We start from the raw sequence: 20,162 nt of genomic DNA, 5'->3' as shown, positions 1-20,162 counted from the left end.
GGAGGTAAAAAGGAAATTTGATTTTTTTTTTTGAAAGCCTATTTAGAAATCAGAGGGCTCTTTGGCCAAAATATGAGGTATCTAATTTAATTTGTACCAAAAATTTAATGCATTTACTGGTTTCACTGATCAAAAGTGTTAGTTCTAGAGCAAGAATAGTTTTTAATCTCATAACTATCCAACTTAAGATTTGATTAATTTAATAGCTCTTTCCGTTTTATGAGGTACCTCCTGGGTGGGCTGTGGGGTCTAAAGCAGTAACTTGTTATCTGAATACTTGACATTTGAGGGAAAATAAGATACATTCACATAACAATAAAAACTAATATTTATTGACTGAATAACTGTTAAATGTCTGCTTTGTAAGTATTATATCATCAAATCCTTTGAGGTGGGTATTGCTACTGTAGGGGCTGATAATGGCAACCCAAGGGCACCAGGTCGTAATCCCTGGAACCTGTAAGTGTTACCTTAGAAAGAAAAAGGGTCTTTGCAGATGTGATTATGTTAAGGACCATCATTATCATCATCTGGATTATCCAAGAAGGCCCTCAATTCATCACAAGTGTCCTTAGAAGAGAAAGGCATGGGGATGGCACATTCAGAAGAGCAGAAAGCAGCGCACAGACAAGGCGGAGACTGGAGTGACGTGGCCCCAGGAAGGAGGATGCTGGCAGCCACCAGGCACTAGAAGAGGCGAAGGACAGATCATCTCCTCGAGACTCCGGGGGACCATGGCCCTGCCAACACCTTAATTCCTGCCCAGTGAACTGACATTGAACTCCTGCCCTCCAGAACTATGAGAGACGTCATTTCTGTTGCTTTAAACCACCATGTCTGCGGTAGTTTCTGGCAGTCCTAGGAAACTAATACAGTGATTATTCCTATTTCACCAATGGGAAAAATGAGGCTTAGAAAGGAAACATAGTCTGAGGTCATGCAAGTGTAAGTTGCATAGCGAGGAATTCAAGTCCTAGCAGATTAAGTTCCAGAGTCTTTCCTTCTTAACAGCGTTTTATGCTTTCTTACATAGGAGGCACCCGTTAGTCTTTTTAAATAATGCAAGTGTGTTGGCAGAATGGGCTGTGTTACCACTAAGCTCAAGATCTTGTAAGGTCGCGAAAATGGGCATCTCAAGCTGTAAGGAAATAACCCAGACACCAAGGGAAAGTAACAGGCTTTATTGGCAGTGCGCTCCTGGGCAGAACCCACTGACCGCAAGAATGGCCACGAGGAGTTCTGCCCCCAGCAAAGGCAGAGTGAGGTTTTTATGTCTTTGGGGCAGGAAGTGACATCATATAACCTGGACAGGCCTAAATAAGGCAAAGCTCGGGAACGCGAGATTGTGAATGGTCAGCTAGTCAAGGTGGCGAGACTGGGTTGGTCGCTCTGGAGGTCAGGAAGGAGGGTAGATCTCGGCAGAGGGTTATTACGTCAGAGATTCCTCAGCAATTTGGCGGGACTTTTTACCTCCGGCGGGAGATGAAGAGGGGAAGAAGGAGCCAAGATGGCCACCGGGAAGGGGAAGCCAAGAAGACCACCAGGGTCCGATCTTACAGATCTCAGTGGCTAAAACCATCAAATCACCTGGAGGCACATGCCTCCGGGGTTGGCTGGTGCCTCTTTGTCCTCACGCTGGACTGGGGCTGAAGGAGCAGCCACTGTCTGGATTATTCCAGCAGAGGCCCAGGTGAGTTTTTCACTGGAAGTTAGATGTCATTCACCCAGCAATTCATTGGCCAGAACTTGTCACAAGACCCCGTCCAGACAGGAAATGCCATCCTTCCCAGTGCCCAGAAAGTAGAAAGTCAGGAATAGTTGGTGAAAACATAGCTCCCACAGTTTGCCCTTCTAATCACCAAAAATGTGGTTCACTCTCCTTCCTGCGAGCAAAGTATACTCATCCTCCCCTCCAAGGGAGGTGACCCAAACAGCCCATGGGTTGAGGGATTAAGCTCAAAGTCCAGGATCTCTGGGTGACACGTGCACATCCCTGCAGCACGTCTGGATGTAAACCAGAGGCCCACACACCCCCAAAATGCAGCACAGAGCACACACCATGCCGCAAAACACTCAGACGACACTCCCGGCTCCATGGGGCATCCTCTGCGAGGGCCCCTCAATCTCAGGGAGACGCTCCCCAATCTGATATTTTCTCTGGTTTTTAGATCCATCCTGGGAAATCATTCCTTTTCCACCATCCTCCTTGGTGCGATTCAAAGGCCAAACTCTCTCAGCCTGCTTCCCCTCGAAAGAAGGTCGAGTGCCCAAGGTTTAAGTTTTAGATAGTCACAGGCTTGTGAGGGGGTTTTAGCACCAACAGCCTCTTAAACATTTAGTCACCTTCTTAGGGCTTTGATCCCAGTCATTTCCGTTTGCTAATAATCATCTCCACAGTTAGATACTATACAAACTTCTTAGATCGCCTGTATTTCTTTGCTTCCTCACATTCAGGGACAAGGAAATATAGCACGTACATCTTTATTTCTCTCTTGACTGTTAATCCCCAGTATTTGGTGCCCCGTATTTGGCACCAGTGAGAAAACCATGTAGTCAAATTATTTCTCTGAGCCATTTTGTCTAACTGAAAGGATGTTGGGTGTGTCCCCTAATTCATTCAGAGTTTTTAACTGTGTGTCACTGACCACACCTTCTATTTCATTCTTGTTGTGAGGCTAAGTAAGTCGAGGTCTTTGTCATTCAAAATGTATTTCGATTTTTACTTTCACAGTTTGGGGTTAAGAAGCAGTTTCATATTCTATCCCTATAAGACCCAGAATTTATGACTTTCTCTGTTCCCTTTCATTTCGGGTTATACACCTGCCAACCCTTTTCTGAGCTCACTTCTTATGATACTGAGCAAAACAGTCAATAGCAGCCATGACGTGCTATTAACTTTCTTTTTTCAATCTCTTCCCCTAAGGTTGCAAGTTCGTTAGATACAGTATTTGCTTTATTTCCATGAGAACTATGCAAACTATTTTGCCACCGTGCAAGATGGATCATCATCCCTATAGCTTCTAACAACCATTTATTTCCTCACTTTTTTATACCTGACTCTCAAGCCACATATTTTAGGGTTTTTTCCTTTCTTTTCCTTCCTTCCTTTCTGTTGAATAGCAGTACCTCACTTCCATACCAATTTTTGTGTTAGTCAAGGCTAAGCAAGGCTTGACTGCCGTAGCAAATACATTCTCAAATTCAGTTGTTGAACACAAATGAAAGTTTTTATCTTGCTCACATCACAGCTTGGTGCAGGTGGTGCTGTTTTCCTACAGATTCTCCTCCAGTAAATAGACTCTCTTCCAATTGAGTCTTGGTTTTCACTTTAGCATGACATGATTGAAGTGGTTCAGACAGTTAAGAATCCGCCAACAATGCCAATAAAGGTCCGTCTCGTCAAAGCTATGGTTTTTCCAGTAGTCATGTATGGATGTGAGAGTTGAACTATAAAGAAAGCTGAGCACTAAAGAATTGATGCTTTTGAACTGTGGTGTTGGAGAAGACTCTTGAGAGTCCCTTGGACTGCAAGGAGATCCAACCAGTCCATCCTAAAGGAAATCAGTCCTGAATATTCATTGGAAAGACTGATGTTGAAGCTGAAACTCCAACACTTTGGCCACCTGATGTGAAGAACTGACTCATTGGAAAAGACCCTGATGGTGGGAAAGATTGAGGGCAGGAGGAGAAGGGGGCGACAGAGGATGAGCTGGTTGGATGGCATCACCAACTCAATGGACATGAGTTTGAGTAAGCTCCGGGAGTTGGTGATGATTGCGGCAGCCCATGGAGTCACAAAGAGTCGGACATGACTGAGAGATTGAACTGAACTGACAATGCTGGAGGCCTGGATTCAATCCCCGGGTCAGGAAGAGCCCCTGGAGAAGAGAACGGCTACCCACTCCAGTATTCTTGCCTGGAGAATCCCATGAACGGAGGAGCCCGGTGGGCTACAGTCCATGGGGTTGCAAAGAGTCAGAAACAACTGAGCAACTAAGCATGCACACATGCTTGAAGTTAAAAAGCAGGTTGTGGTGGAGAATTTGTTGGTCGCGTAGCTTATTTCTTCATCTATGCCCACCTTTCCCCCCCTCATGTGGGATGGCCTCCCTTAAAGTTTGGGACTATACTACAGAGAAGATGTAGGTGGCTTTTCCAGGTACTATGCGGAGTGGCCTCTATGATAGGGGTGGAAGGTGGTGAAGAGTAGAAAAAATTAGGAGGACTGAGGATAATAGAGAAGATTAGAAAGGGGGTGGATGAGGGATGCTGTGCCAGGCCATCAGGACCCCAGTGAAATGCATGTCACTGGTAAAGGAGCAACAACCCACCTGGGAGTCAGAAAGTGACAAAGTACTTGAAAGGAAAAAAGTTACTGCATTGAGATTATAGAATGAAGAGGCCCAATGGCCACTTGTAGGTGGTCTTCTTGGTCCCTGATATAAATATTATTTTATTTTCAAGATTTGAACGTCTGCTCACTGATGCAGAAACTCATGAGGTCAGGGAAATAAAATATAAAACTCTGTTTTTCTAAATATTTCCATCAGAAATCTTGTCACAACTCTAAACTAAAGATCTCATTTTTGTCTCCAAATTGAAACTTACTCAACTTCTAGTAGGATGTTAGGAAACAGTTGGTCAAAAACAATAGAAACTTCTTTTAAAAATAGAAATATATTTCCAATTTCCTGGATGCTGATTTTTTTTTTTAATTCCCTATGAAAATGTTTTTTCACTGGAGTTTCTTTCACTTTGCCTTCCTTGCACACAGGACTCTAAGCATGTGGGTTTCCCCAGTCATCCCCCAAGGCCTGATTAGCATCTCAATTTCCTTCTTTAATAAAAAATTCAATCAGGAGCCACTTAATAGGCCTGCTTGGGTTTTTAAGTACAAATGGAAGAGTGGTACAAGTTGAGCTGTGAAAGAAGCTCAGGGGAAATACCCAAGACCACTTTGCAAAGCTCAATACAAGGATTTTGTTTTAATTTCTTTGCTTTCCAGGGACTGCTGACCTCTTCAGGACTCCACCTCAGGGTGACCTGCTATACACACGTACATTCTTTAGTGCAAAAGATCCACCTCAGAGGAGTTCGAGGGAGAGTTCTGGAAACTAAATAGTGAGGCCAGGTCCTTAGAGGGCCATTTCTTCTCTAAAGGAAGGCCAGAGAGCAACAGGAGAGGCTTGGAGTGCTAATGTCAAAGGCAGTGGCAGAGACTGGAGAGAAGTGAACCAGAATCTAGGAAAATTAAGTCAGTTCCACCTAGTTTTATGCTATTGAATTTTTTTTTTGTAATTAATTTATTTTTTATTGGAGGCAAATTATTTTACAATATTATATTGGTTGGTTTTGCCATATATTGACATGAATTCGCCCCGGGTTTACATAAGTTCCCCCTCCTGAACCCCCCTCCCACCTCCCTCCTCCCTTTATCCTCCCTCTGGGTCATCCCCGCATGCCCGCCCCGAGCATCCTATAACATGCATTGACCCTGAACTAGTGATTCATTTCACATATGACAACATACGTGTTTCAATGACATTCTCCCAAATCATCCCACCCTCACCCTCTCCCACAGAGTCCCAAAGACTGATCTATACATCTGTGTCTCTTAAATGTTTAAAATCTGCGCTGGCCATTTTATTTGTTAATAAATGACTTTATACTTGCCACTCTCAGATGTGTGTACGTGTTACATATTCTTTTTGTTTTATCAATGGCTACCATTTATGGTTGACAAAATCTCTTGAGAGATATATTTAGGTAAATTATCTTGATTCTCTGCACTTGACCAAAATTAAGCCACTCTAATCTTTGCCATGGAGAAGGAAATGGCAACCCACTCCAGTGTTCTTGCCTGGAGAATCCCAGGGACGGGGAGCCTGGTGGGCTTCCATCTATGGGGTCGCACAGAGTCGGACACGACTGAAGCGACTTAGCAGCAGCAGCAGCAGCAACCTTTGCCAAACCTGAGAACCTCATCTTTATAAGAGCCTGGAATTAGCCTGGAAATCAGATCTTCTTGCCATCAAGTTGTCTGGAATTTGTTTTCTGTTCTTTCAATATTTTGTAAATCCAGCTAGTTCATCTCAGAGATTTCCCAGATGTTCACCACGGTGTTGTTGAAAATATCCGGTCAGCGCTTATCAGTTATATCAGTTTTCTTCCCATAAACCTATTGATAGAAGCACAGGACTTGGGGGAAAAAAAAATCTCTGTAAGCCTGACCGTGATCAGTAGCTTCTGAACATCCATGCTAATGGATGAAAAGTAGAAAAATGTATGTCCTTACTTTGGAATATCCGTGTGGTCTACAGTAGAACAGCCATCACATTGTGCTGTTAACAACTAGAACCCACCCTAAATAAAGTTATTTACTATGTGGATGGAGACAGCCTAAAACCCAATCACATTGTTCAAGTCATATCATAACATACTATAGGACTTTGCTGGTGGTACAGTGGATAAGACTCTACTTGCCAATGCAGGTGGCATGGGTTTGATCCCTGGTCCGGGAAGATTCCACATGCTGCTGCGCAGCTACTGAAGACCTTTCACCCAGAGCCTGCGCTCCACAAGGGAAGTTGCTGCAGTGAGACGTCCACGCACTGCAATGAAGAGGAGCCCCTGCTCACCACAGCTAGCAGCCCACAAGCCGCAGCCAGGACCCAGTGCGGCCGAAATAAAGAATTATTTTCAAAAAAAATACCATAAAGTCTGGTACAAACAATGGACCTGGCATTAGTCCTGCGTCTTGACTGATTGCTACAGTAGGAAGCAAAGGGTGGGCCCCGGGGTTAACCCTTCCAGAGTGCACGCAAATGCTGGTAGGGGGACATGGTTACGAAGTTTCTATGACGGCGGAATGTAGCCAGGCTAAAATATGTGCGCAACAAAGTAAAAAATCTGCACAGAAACAACCAAAAGTTGGCTGATAATCTGTTATAATGTCAATTACTAGTAGGTTATTATTTGCTTCATTTTTCTGGATAAGAACATTCCCTCCCTTGAAGGTTGCATATCCGTGCCTCATCTGAATATGTAAGCTCTACTCTGAGATTGTCTATTGGCATGGACAGGAAGGCCTGGCGTGCTGTGATTCATGGGGTCTCAAGGAGTCGGACACGACTGAGCGACTGAACTGAACTGGCTGAACTGAAGGATTGCAACTGTACTTCAACTCTATTTCAAGAAAAAAAAAATACAATGCACAAGATTTGATTAAAAGGAAATCAGGTTGATTGATTAAATTCTGTCATACTTTCAAACACAAAAGGTTAATGAACTTCCTCATAAGCTTTTCAAATGGTAGTCTGTCTTGAAGGTAACTGCCATAGACATAAGCCAGAAATAACTTCTACATCTCATGATGAATTACATATGCCCATTAATTAAAATATTTTTGTGTTTCAGGTGGCTGAACTTGTAACCAGCGAGTTCTTTGAACAAGGCGATCGGGAGAGAGCAGAACTGAAACTCACCCCTTCAGTAAGATCATCCTTTTCTTATGATGTATTTACCCTTTCGAATGACATTTCAAAATAACTTCAGATTGAACCTTGAAAGGCTGAGAATGAATTTAAGGATGCACTCTTGAAAGTTTCAAACTTTAATTAAACTTAGATGCTAAACACTGTTATTCCCAGGTTTCTGATTAAGAGGGCTGATTACTTAACAAGCATGTCCTGTGTTCCCACCCTGGGAGAAGCAGGCACAAGGGAGGACTACAGAGCAGGCACAAGCGAGGACTACTTGAATAACTCAAAGCCCGGGGCTAGTGCTCCATATGCCGTCAGTGGCTACGTTGAAACAGAAATACAGGGGGAAAAAAAAGCCTAAAGGCAAGCTGTCCAGCCTTGAGGGGCTAGAACAGGCAGGTGCAGTAAATAACAGATATTTTGGATTTTACTTTCCAATTTTGAACTTTTCCAAATTCTGAAAGCAAATCACTTCAAGTCTCTGTTTCTTTTTTTGCAAAATGAAAAGTTGCACCTGGGAAAGTAGGCTCTGCTGATTGAAATGCTGTTTTTATTGGATTCAGCCATTCAGTTACTATTTGCTAAGGATGATTCTGTTTTTAACCCATCAGGAGACAAAGAAATAAATGCCCCAGTAGCCAGCCTCAAGGAGGGGGCAGTCTCTTTATTCTTAATGAAAGAGTAGCTCAAAACATCACCCAATGATCCAAGAAATGTCCAGAGTATACTGAAGTCTGCCAGAGCACAGAAGATGCAATGCAGCTCAAGGAATCTGTCAGTTATCAAGAGTGTCTGTTTATGAAGATTCAGATCAACTAGGTTTTGAATATTTGGAGTTATTTATAAGATCTTCAAGTTTTAAAATATTTTTCTTTACTGACATTTAAAAACAAGGAAAAGTGGCAGAAGAGCTCCTAGCTTGAAGAGTTTCACCTGTTTGAAGTCAGAACTCAGACTTACTAATTTTGACTATTCTTTATTTGTTGTTGACCCATAATAGATCAGGAGACTACATAGGTTAACACACCCATCAATTATTTTAATCTCCAAAAGAAAACAGTATCTTTTTATACTGTTTTCAAAACATTCCTTTATTCTTTTTTGGTGGTGTCGTCAAATTTGGTTATAGAATAAAAATGCTAAATTGGGATACATAGTTAATGTGTAAAACGTAGTACAACCCAAATTTCTGCCAGTTATTAGCATATCTGTTTTCAAGTAAAAGTTTTTCTCCTCTTTTAAAAAACTGTTTCCAAGGCCTCCTTTGAAGGCCTTACGCTGCAGCAATACCACAGGTCATTTAATTAAGTGGAAAAAATATGAGTTAATTGCCAGCGTTGACAGGCTGGCAGGCGGAGTGGCACAGCACTAAGGAACTTTTGTAGAGTCAGGTAAGGGTTTTTCTGGAGACATAAATGAAGTCAATTCTGTGGTGGAAACATAGCTGTACATGCTACTGTCCCCCCATAGGGGGACTGATGACCGTCTCCTCGGGAGAGGCCTGGCTGCTGTAGCAGGAGTATCCCACATTAGTGCTTTTCCAGAAATGTCTAGAAATGCGCACACCCGGATCTGACACCTTCTGTGTCCATTATTTCTTGATATTTAGGGATAAAATTGTCCAAGAGCCCTTTCAGGTGTCATGGTCCTTAAGGTCAACAGAGTAACTTCATCCAGATTAATACTGAAGCAGTGAGTCAGTTAACAGAACGTGCTTGGCCACCTTCAGGTATTAAGCATGAAGCTGAACACAGTGCATCAAGACATGAGGCAGCACCATCTTCCCTGCCCTCACGAAGCTTGTCAACTGGCAGGAAATATGGACATGAAATAAATTTTCACTAATAATCAATTACAAGGTGCAAAATTCTGTAAAGGGACACATAGGACAAAGTGGTATCTCACACTTCCACTCATCAAACATTTGTTGAGACGTGACTAGTCCAGAAATGACCCCTTCCAGTTATGGCCCACTGATTTTGGGCAAAGGTGCCAAGATAATGCAATCAAGAAAAAATAATCTATACATCAATTGGTGCTGGGACAATGGAATATCACATGCAAATGAAAATGAACCTTCTTTTTCACCAGACCCTAAAATAAACTCAAAATGCATCATAGACCTAAATGTTAGAGCTAAAACTATAAACTCTTAGAAAAAAAACAAGATATAAATCTTCTGGATTGGATTCAGCAATGATATTTTAGATATGATACCAAAAGCATAAGAAACAAAAGATAAAATAGAGAAATTGGACTTCATCAAAATTTAAAACTTTGTGTATCAAAGGACACTATCAAAAAAGTGAAAAGACAACCCACAGAATGTTTATAAAGTATATATTTGATATGGGCCTAATGTCTAACCAGTGAAGTTGCTCAGTCATGTCCGACTCTTTGCGATCCCATGGACTGTAGCCTACCAGGCTCCTCCATCCATGGAATTTTCCAGGCAAGAGTACTGGAGTGGGTTGCCATTTCCTTTTCCAGGGGATCTTCCCAACCCAGGGATCAAACCCAGGTCTCCCACATTGCAGGCAGATACTTTACCATCTGAGCCACCAGGGAAGCCTGCCTAATGTCTAGGATATATATAAAATATTGCAATATATGTAAGCTATTATATAAATGTATAAAATGTTTTATAAAATATATAATATATAAAAACTATTGCAACTCAACAACAGAAAGACAACACAATTTTTTAATGGGTAAAGGATCTGAATAAACATTTCTCTAAAGAATATATATAAGTGGCCAATAAGCATGTGAAGAAAAATGTCCTAAATCATTAGTCATCAGGGAAATACAAATTAAAACCACAATGAGATACCACTTCACACCCACTAACAGGACTATAATCAAAAAGACAGACAGTAACAAGAGTTGGCAAGAATGTGGAGAAATTGGAACTTTGTACATTGTTGGTGGGAATTTAAATGACGCAGCTGCTTTGCAAACAGTTTGGCAGTTCCTCAAAACATTAAACACTAGGGTTACCATGTGGCAAGCAGTTCTACCTCTAATTATAACCCCAAGAGAAACAAAAGCATGCATCCACACAATAAAACTTGAATGTAGTAGCATTATACATAATAAAAGGTTGAAACAACCCAAATGTCCATCTACTGATAAATGGATAAATAAAATATGGTATATCTATACGAGGGAATATCATCTGGCAATAAAAATGAAGTGCTGATGTGGGCTTACACAGTAAACCTTAAAAACATTATGCTAAGTTAAAGAAACCCATCACAAAAGACCACATATCATATGATTCCATGAACATAAAATGTGAACAGACATTTGTCTGCAGAACAGACAAATCTGTAAAGGCAGAAAGTGATTTTGTGAACTGCCTCAGTATTAGGGGATTTGGGGAAGAATGAAGAGAGAGTGCTAATTGGTATGTGATTTTATCCCTTGGAGCAATAAAAATGTTCTAAAATTGACTGTTGTAATGGTTGCACAGCTAATTGTGAATATTTTTTAAGTGAATTAAAAAAAAAAAGTGTATCCTATGCACCAGAAAGTCATTAAACAAATAAGAAAATTTCAGACGACATTGAGAACTATAGACAGGGTAAAACAGAAGAATGTTTTTTAAATGGTTTTAAAACATTTAAATGTTTTTAAATCGTGGACACATTGAACCAAGGTCCATGCAGTTGACAGAAACCAGCCCTTCCTCCAGCACGTTGCACAGTGTTCTTGGAGAGCCTAGTCCTCCTTTCTGAGATTTACACTTCATATGGCAGTCAAGGAGGAGCAGGCCAGTGGGAGGCAGTGATCTTCTCCCTAATTTGGAGATCCTTTCCTCAGCAGCACCCTTCTATCTTCTTGTGAGCCTCAGCAGCAAATGATTTGGACCCCACCCAGTCTCACCTTTGTTCCTAAGCCTGAAGGATGCAGGGTTTTTCAACATATATGGACCAAGGACATGTCATGAGTCTGCCCTCATGACCTCTGTGAACACCAAAATGATGTGGATGCCACATTTTATTTAGAAGAAAGACAAAACCTAATGTAAGACAGTAAGGCAGGGCGGGGTTGCTTCTTAGACCTTGGCCTTACTCTTTAAGAATAAAGGAATTAGCCTTTACCTATCCCTGAGCTGATCATGTCCGTGACACATTTGATATAGTACCTGGAATCTGCAGCATATTTACTAATGTTGTGACTCCTGCTTAGTGCTTTATAGTAATAGCCATTGGGTAGGTGTCATCTAAGTTAAAGACAATCTCATTTGTATCTGGGCAAAACATATTTCATGTGTACATATTTAAAATTTATTGATAAGTTGAATCTATACCTGAAAATATACCCTCTGCCAATAAAGTTTATATACATAAAAAAGAACAAAGGGAGGGACATTGTCACTGGACTACACTGGGCAGTGTTTGTCCAAGGAATACAGTTTAGCTGTCCAGTGACAACTGAGTGTCTCTCCTTTTATGTCTGCCCAACAAAAATATGTCACTTCTTTTTCTCAAAAACTTTCTAAACATTATAATATCATAAAGTTTAAAGGTTGGGAATGAGGAGAGAATGGGTACTTCCCCCCATTATCCATCCCTACCAGTTTCCTCAGACCATGGGATTTTCCAGGCAAGAATACTGGAGTGGGTTGCCATTTCCTTCTCCAATTATCCATCCAGTGACAGATAAAAATTTAGGAATTTGTTAATGACAGGACCTTATTGAAAAACACACAAAATTGTCCCCACTCTGAAAAATTAACACAAATAGTTCCTATTTAAAATGACATTGCTTTTAAGGATCTTTTCCAATCTATTCCATACTCTCTCACTATAAAAATAAAAGCCTGCACTATTTTGTGGCAATAAAACATTCCCCCTTCCTTTGACTTGTACCCAGTTCTCAGTGACCTGATGACTTGATTTACTAGCAGTTACCTATATCTGAAGACAGATTTTGGCCCCAAGGAGTTGCATGCTATAACGTCCAAATAAATCTGCTTACAAATCTCATAAAAAGAGGTGAAAATACTTTATTTCTCATCACAGATAAAGGAAAAGAAAGTACATGTAAAGGTTGATTGTGATTTGTGAAGTGTTCAGTTGGAAAAATCAGATCATTGTAGCAAAGTGTTTGACAAAGCACCTGTAAAGTCTCTGGTGTAATAAAGCAAGGCTCTCCTCCCCCATTCCAGGCTATTTTTGATCGGAACCGGAAGGATGAGCTGCCTCGGTTGCAACTGGAATGGATTGACAGCATCTGTATGCCTTTGTATCAGGTAATCATGATTCGAGAGGGCCTGCATGTCTCACCGAGCCAGGAAGCTTCCTTTCTGGAAGTGTATGTACCGCATTTTCAGAAGTATTGGTTTTAGGACACCCTCCCAGGGTATGTGTGTTGCCAGGAATGGTGGTTGCAGCTTTTCTCGGACTTCTGATCAGTCCACTGAGAAGAGCTGGTACTCGGAACCCAAAGACCCGAGTTCTCCTTGGCCCTCAACTCCCTCATCTACAAACCAGGTATCATAATATTATCTCTCAGTATTTCTCAAATTGTGCCCCTAAGGAACAGAAGTGTCCATCCATAGCCTAGTGAATATCTTATTAGAAAGAGGTCTCAGGCTTCCCTGTGGCTCAGATAGTAAAGAATCTGCCTGCAATGCAGGAGACGTGGGTTCAATCCCTGGATCAGGAAGATCCCCTGGCAACCCACTCCAGTATTCTTGCCTGGAGAATCCCATGGACAGAAGAGCCTGGCGGGCTACAGTCCACAGGGTGGCAAAGAATCGGACACGACTGACCGACTATCACTTTCACTTTCTTTTCCTGCACATTAAAATACTGAAGGCTCGGAAAAGTACTTCAGGAAAGAAACACGTTTAACCTTGATTAATTCTGAATTTCTTAAACACTTGACCATGGACATCTCTTTCAGGTTTTTTTTTTTTTTTACCATTTTTCTTTTACTTTTATTAATATCATGTGAGACTTGAGAGTTCCATGAAACATAGTTTTCTGCTTTGACCCTATTGCCTGGGCCACAGGGTTTTGTAAAGCCTCTTCCATCTTAAATATCTGCCTTTGTCTGAGATGCATGACAAACGACAGCCACCGAACACAGAGTGAGGTGGTTTCCAGCTCTGCCGTGTGGGTTCGAGACCCTGCTTCTGGCAAGGAGACTAGTGTCATTAGCTTGGATGTTCACACTCCACTTTGTGAGTAGGATTAGGGCTGACATCAGTTAACACTCACAGTTTAGTGCACACTGGCTTTTAATCCTACTTCTAAGCATTTGCTTTCATGTGAAAAACCTGATAAGTTCTTTACCCCCTACCCACCTCAATCAGCTTGAGCTGCTTTTTTGACTTCAGAGTGAGAAACGCATGCAGGGAAAGCAAAACGGCTTCATTTCTCACTCTAACTCCATTAAAAACACAGTATTGTTTTTTAAGGACTTCACAACCATTAAGTTTCAGGCTTATCTACCACTTCATTTCCAGCACTTTTGGGAACTGCTGAGCCCTGTCACATTATCCTAAAAAATAAAAAAACATAGAATACTGTCTTGAAGATGGAAATGTAATTTTTAATGACTATAAACAAGAAAAGTAATTTTTTTGTTTTATATTATCCATTAAGTACATGATAGCATAAAATCAGAGAAGTAAAGCTTTAAAAGAATCTAAAATGAGTTATTTTAGTTATACATGGGACTTAATGCTCTTTTATTTAAAAATGAAAGATTGGGTGAAATATCAAGAATCATGTCTACGTTATTATAAGAAGATCCTCAGCTCTCCTTTCTCCCATCCACTTCTGCCATCCTCACTCCTCTGGTATCTCTGAATAAGCTGGGTTGCCAGGTGTAAGGCCTATAGCTGTTGGGTCAGGTATATCTTGTTTTGCGAAATTGACCTTGACTACCCATATTGAATTATTTTTTAATTTTACTCACTTTCCTGTGCATTCTTAGGCAATAAACGAGATGAATTTCTTGCAATTAATAAATTCCTTTTACTGTGGGTAAAGCTTAAGAGGATGAAGGCATGTATTTGTATGGCTGATAAGTTTTTGGTGTTAGTCCGCAAAGCTACTTTGGAATGAACTCAACTCTACACACCCTTCCTACGTGATTAGTTACCATAAATGCTGGAAAGGACTCTCTTGTGTTTTTCCATGTTAATTTAAATGTTTCATTGCTGGTTCGCAATCACTTGGGCTTATTTTTATACTTCCCATAAATACTTTAAAATCTTCAGGTTAAAAAGTAAGTTATTTTGAATTTAAAATGAAAATAGGAGTTTCCAGAGTCGGACATGACTGAGCGACTGAACTGAACTGAATACCCCATCATATTATCTATCATTCCTGATTTTTCACAAGTTTTACTTTACTACCTAGCTGTGATATTAGATATACTTGCTAATTTTATTCACAAGAAACTGACATATAGAAAGTTCAAGTGACACTCCCACCAAATTAGATTGTGTCCCACTCATCTGTGGCCTTGGTTTTGCTGTAGTGGCCTTTCTGCTGCCTCATTTCACCTCTGTTGGATATTCACCCACCATCTTTTCTTACTAAACCAAATGGGGAAAGTAACAGCATCTAAAGAGGAATGTGGAACAAGCTGTTTATAAAAGTTCGTGTTCATACCTGCTGCTGTTATCTTCTCACTGAAAAAAGCATGAAAGTCATGCTCTTTTTCCATCACTTATTTTTTAAAAACCTCATGGATTTCACATAAATTCTTTATAATATTTATAAATTACATTTATAGAATTTGCATGTATAATATTTATATATTAATTTGTAGACAAACTAATGTATATATTTATATATTCATATGAATACATATTTATATGAATATATAAATTGATCTAATTTTGAAATTAACATTTCAAAAAGCCCTCAAACTGAAACCTTGTAGAATGACTTTAATTACCCTCCTTGAGAATCCCTATTTTGTCCCATCTTGAGCACCTGGATGTTTTTCATTATTTAACTGGATAATCTCGCACTAACTGTTGATGCTCCGCAACGGAAATGGAATCAGTCAGTGGGGAGGAATCACCATGAGAATGAAGACACAAAATCTTGAAGCACGGAAGGTCCCTAATGTGAGGCTAGTCAAATGTGAAAATGTCTGCAGGAATTCAGGTTGTTGCTGGAAGGTCAGTCTGGGTTTTTTCATGGGAAAGTTCACTAATAAAGAGTCTGAGAGGATAAAGGCAAATGGGAAAGCATGCAGCTGGCAGGAACCCCAGACTGTGAGAGATGACATCATCTTCCTCGTTATGGAACTTAAGAATGCAGTGTGGCTTTACTGAGTTAGTCTGGGCAGAGGGCAAAATGATATGGAAGAGTAGCTATGAGACCTTTTAATGGCCAGAGCCCTGACCCCAAGATGGAGCAGGTTTGAGTGGCATGAAACCTCACGTAGAGCCTGAAGCAAACATACGTACATCATGATCAGAAACCTTCTTGCAGTCAGAGCAATGTGGAAAGATGAGTGCCAGCGAAGAGAGAAGCCAGCCAAATGCACTGCGTGGCTGAGGCTGCTGGGTGCAGCCCAAGACAGGAAGGGGCTTGTGGAGGTGAAGATGGAGATGTCGCCCGGCAGTAGATAATGGTTCTAGGGCAGCTTTTTTACTTCATTGTCTTCTACTGGGTAAATCAGCTTAAGAGGGTTGTGCTTGGTCAAAATAGATGAAGCACTTTCCACTTCCACTCCAGTTTGCCGAGTTTTGTCTCTTTTCCAAACAAAGGGTAGATGATCAATACTCTGTGGTACCTGAAGGGCTATTTATTTGTGTGCCTAGGTGGGAACCCACAAAAGGGCACTGGTAGATTTTGAATGTCCATTGCATTTAAAATGGAAACTCTTACCTCTGAGACAACTTCAATTCTCAACTTGTACTTACGCTGAAGGAAAACAATGAAAACCCCCCAACCCCTCAAAATCTGTTCAATAGGAACTTTCCAGAGTAACCTAGTGATTGACTGAAAGTGACTGACAGAAAATATATAAACATACCTCATAAAGTAATGGGTCGGGAAGGAACATGCAGAGAATAGTCCCAGATCCATGGATGGTTCTACAGTAGGGAGGTGTGATGTGCTTATATACATATGTTTATATGTGCACATAAAATCTCTAGAACTTGCTCATCTTTTTAATCTTATGTTTCCAAACTTTTCCTTAAGAAAAAACTAGAAAATGGTCCCAGAAGTCATGATTTATCTGTGACAGTATTTTAATCAGGAAGCATATAGGGAGCCAAGAGTGGGCAGGGAACCATCAACGTGCGTTCCCCAAGAGAAGACTAAAGCCCTGGTTAGTTAGCTGTCCTAGCAGGGTATCTTGAAGGAACACATTGACATCTGATTCCTGTGCTTTCCGCTGTCTTTGCACCCTGCTGGGGATCCATTAGCCTGCTGCTCAACTTCTTTAGAGAAAGAAAAAACAGGGAAAAAAAAAGAACGAAGGAAAAAAACCCCAGACACCATCAAACTTTGAAGTCATTGCTGCACCAGCCTTAGGGATAAACAGAAAACCTGATGTGGCAACATCACACTGAGCCTCTCTTTGCAATAGCAGGCAAAGTTTTTGCCCTTCATTTTCATTCTTGACTCAGTCAAACTTCAGTTCACCTAGAATTTCAGTGAAGCACTGTAAATCATTATAAATCTTCCGTGTGTTAAGGGTTGAGAGATTTAATTTTTGTTATGAACATAATCAGATTTTCAGCTCATCCCAAACTGGCTCTTGATTTTGGAGTATTTGATCAACAACAACAAAGAGCTTGACCTGGCCAGGTTCTAGCTAGAATAATGATCTCCTGTAAAAGAAGATTTTGGCAGCAGTGTTGCCTCTGTGAGAATGTCAAGGCAGTTCTGCAACAGGCAGGGCTTCTGAAGCTATGGTTTTAGTAACTTCTGACTTTTTTTCTGCCTTCATTTGTCACCGTTGTTTTGGAAAATGCATTCCACCTGATGCAATTACTAACATGCTCTCTGAAAAGAAGGGAGGAAAAAAATCTTTGCAGTTCAAGTTGTAGAACCTGGGAGTTAGAATTGATAAACTGGAAAAGAGGAAGTAAGGTGCCACACCAAGACAGCTTTTCTGGATACCAAGAAGTGCACTTCAAAAGCAACTCATGCTCCCCAGATGGTCCATGCCGTGTGTTCAGTTTAGAAAAAAAAAAAAAGAATAGTGAGCTGCAGAGTGACTAGAACTCTCCTCTTAAAAGCCTACAAGGAATGGAATGTGGTTAAAGAGGGGAACAGTTCTATCATGTACTTAATAAAAGTAGGACGCCACCCAAATCAGTGTCTTATAAATGTTTTTCTCTATGGCATTTAGTATTCCTGTGAATGAGAGAAAGGAATAGTCAAGGCTAACTTATTTGTCTCTGCAAAGTGGGGATATATGTGGAACGACATACGTCCAAAAACTCAGGAAGAAAGAAAAGGTGGGAGGGAGGAGGAAGGAAAGAAGAGGAGCAAGGGAAGAAAATAACTTCCTATATTCTCTATAATAATTCTGGCTCCACCTTCTCCTGGTGACTGGTTCTAAAGCATCTCAGTTTTTTCTGGTTAAAGCAAGTCCTTGGGAAGACTAAAATGTGAATTGTCCTCAGTCAGAACCATTCCTTCTCCCCAGCTGACATCCAGGTGCTAGGGCGGCTTACCTGTCCTTGTCACCGTCTGTGGCTGGGGGGTGAGAGGGACCGAGCGCCCCGGCTGCCTGCGGGGCCAGGGCTCCGGGTGTGATGCAGGGCTGGCCTCTGGGACTGTGGGGTGGCTGCCACAAGCACTTCGTGCAGGGTCTGACCGCTGGCTCTGGCTGCCGCAGCTCTGATCTGTGCACACCAAGGCGAGCCGCCACCTGCTTCCCGGGCAGCTCTCATGGGCTGGTTCTCTGTCATCACGCAACCCCTGCAGAAACCCCAGCTACTTTCTCTTCACCCTGCCGTCCACACAGCAGCTTCCTCGGTCCTTTCCAATATATGCCGCCTGGGTAGTGCCAGCTCATTCTGAGAAAGTTCTGTCATTTTCCTGAATCAGGCTCTGAGATTCAAGAGATGAGCCTTCCCCTCGTCTTCAGGGTTTGACCCCCAAGGAGCATGGAGCCAGGACACTCACATCTGGTCTCATGCCCCACCTCGGCCCCCCTCTCTCTCTCTCCTCCCTCTTTCTCTCCTCTTCTCCCTCTCTCCTCCTCTCCTTTCTCTAAGACAGAAGTGGGAAGTTTATGAATTTCCTTTTCCTAGACTGATGCTGAAGCTGAAACTCCAGTACTTTGGCCACCTCAGGCGACGAGTTGACTCACTGGAAAAGACTCTGATGCTGGGAGGGATTGGGGGCAGGAGGAGACGGGGACGACGGAGAATGAGATGGCTGGATGGCATCACCGACTCTGTGGACATGAGTTTGAGTGAACTCCGGGAGTTGGTGATGGACAGGGAGGCCTGGCGTGCTGTGATTCATGGGGTCGCGGAGAGTTGGCCACGACTGAGCGACTGGACTGAGCTGAGTCTGACGGGAACTCTCCTTTTGTGGTCTCCTCCATGCTCCCCACGCCAGAGCTCTGTGGTCACTCTGGATGATCTGCTTTAGCCAGGCTTGGTTCTTAAGAGATACGAGTTCTGGAATTTAGAAATGTCCCTTTGTGGCTCACATGGTAAAGAATCTGTGTGCAATGCAGGAGACTAGGGTTCGATCCCTGGGTTGGGAAGATCCCCTCGAGAAGGGACGAGCCACCCACTCGAGGATCCCATAGACAGAGGAGCCTGGCGGGGGCGTGGGGTCACAAACACTTTCACTTTTCTCTCCACACAAAACCAGCACTGAGACTTACTCTCTCTGAAAGCTGGGTGATGAGAGCTTGCTGTTTTTAGCAGGGAGCCACCACTTGCTGAGAGGAGAAAAGTCTGCTGAGCTGATGGGCGGGGAGCCATGGGCATCATGGTTCAAGTAGAACAAAAATATACTGGTCTGATATTTTCAGATTCTCCTCCTTGTTACATATAGGACAATGCTGTTTGATGCCATAACCCAGTCTGAGCGCTGATAGTAAAACCTGTTCAAAATTTTCTATGTACTCTTCGTCAAATACAAATGGAAGAGGAAATATACACACCCAAATGTATCCGTTTTCTGTAGTTTATGCCCTGTCTTCCAAACTTTTGCCAAAATGATCTTCATTTAAAAAAACATCAATGCTACATCATGGTATTCTCCTGCTTAAAAACCTCAGGGTACTACCACCATCTCTAAGATACCTCCCAGACTCCTGGGTTAGCCCTCTCATTCTCCAAAAGCACAGGGCTCACAAACCCTCTCAACGGTCTCCCCTTGCCTTTGCTTATCGCTCCCTCCCTCCCTCTTCTTTTTGTCTGGAAGGAGTCCTCCCACACTGTCCCCTCCTCTGAGAAGGCTTTACTCCCCGGCACGGCTGCAGCACTCTCCCGCTCGCTTCATAACTCCGTGTGACTCTCTGTGCTGTGGTCATCTTTCTGTCTGTCTTTTCTGTTTTCCTTCCGCTTTAGATTAGTTCCCGGGAACCATCATATTCCCGGTTCCCAGAACAGTGCCCAGTATATTCAAACTGCTATCAGTGGAATAAACGAGTAACGAAACAAGAGTAAATAGTGCAATGCGGGACCACAGAGTCAATAAGCAGTGGAATGTACAA

The 20,162-nt window shown here is 42.0% G+C and overlaps 1 protein-coding gene across 1 annotated transcript in view; it reads left to right on the top strand.

Annotated features, from left to right (window-relative positions):
* PDE11A (phosphodiesterase 11A) overlaps nucleotides 1–20,162 on the top strand; it is a 425,341-nt gene that overhangs the window by 379,189 nt on the left and 25,990 nt on the right. Inside the window, exons 18-19 of the mRNA XM_055398553.2 lie at nucleotides 7,417–7,491; nucleotides 12,658–12,741. Of these exons, the coding sequence (XP_055254528.1) occupies nucleotides 7,417–7,491; nucleotides 12,658–12,741 (159 nt within the window). The remainder of the gene's footprint in view (nucleotides 1–7,416; nucleotides 7,492–12,657; nucleotides 12,742–20,162) is intronic.

The sequence above is a fragment of the Moschus berezovskii genome, chromosome 2 (assembly GCF_049115385.1).
Source record: "Moschus berezovskii isolate FMDL1 chromosome 2, NW_MosBer_1.0, whole genome shotgun sequence".
NCBI lineage: Eukaryota > Metazoa > Chordata > Mammalia > Artiodactyla > Moschidae > Moschus > Moschus berezovskii.
Note: the sequence above shows the minus strand (reverse complement) of the source record. Positions and strands in the feature narration are given on the sequence as shown.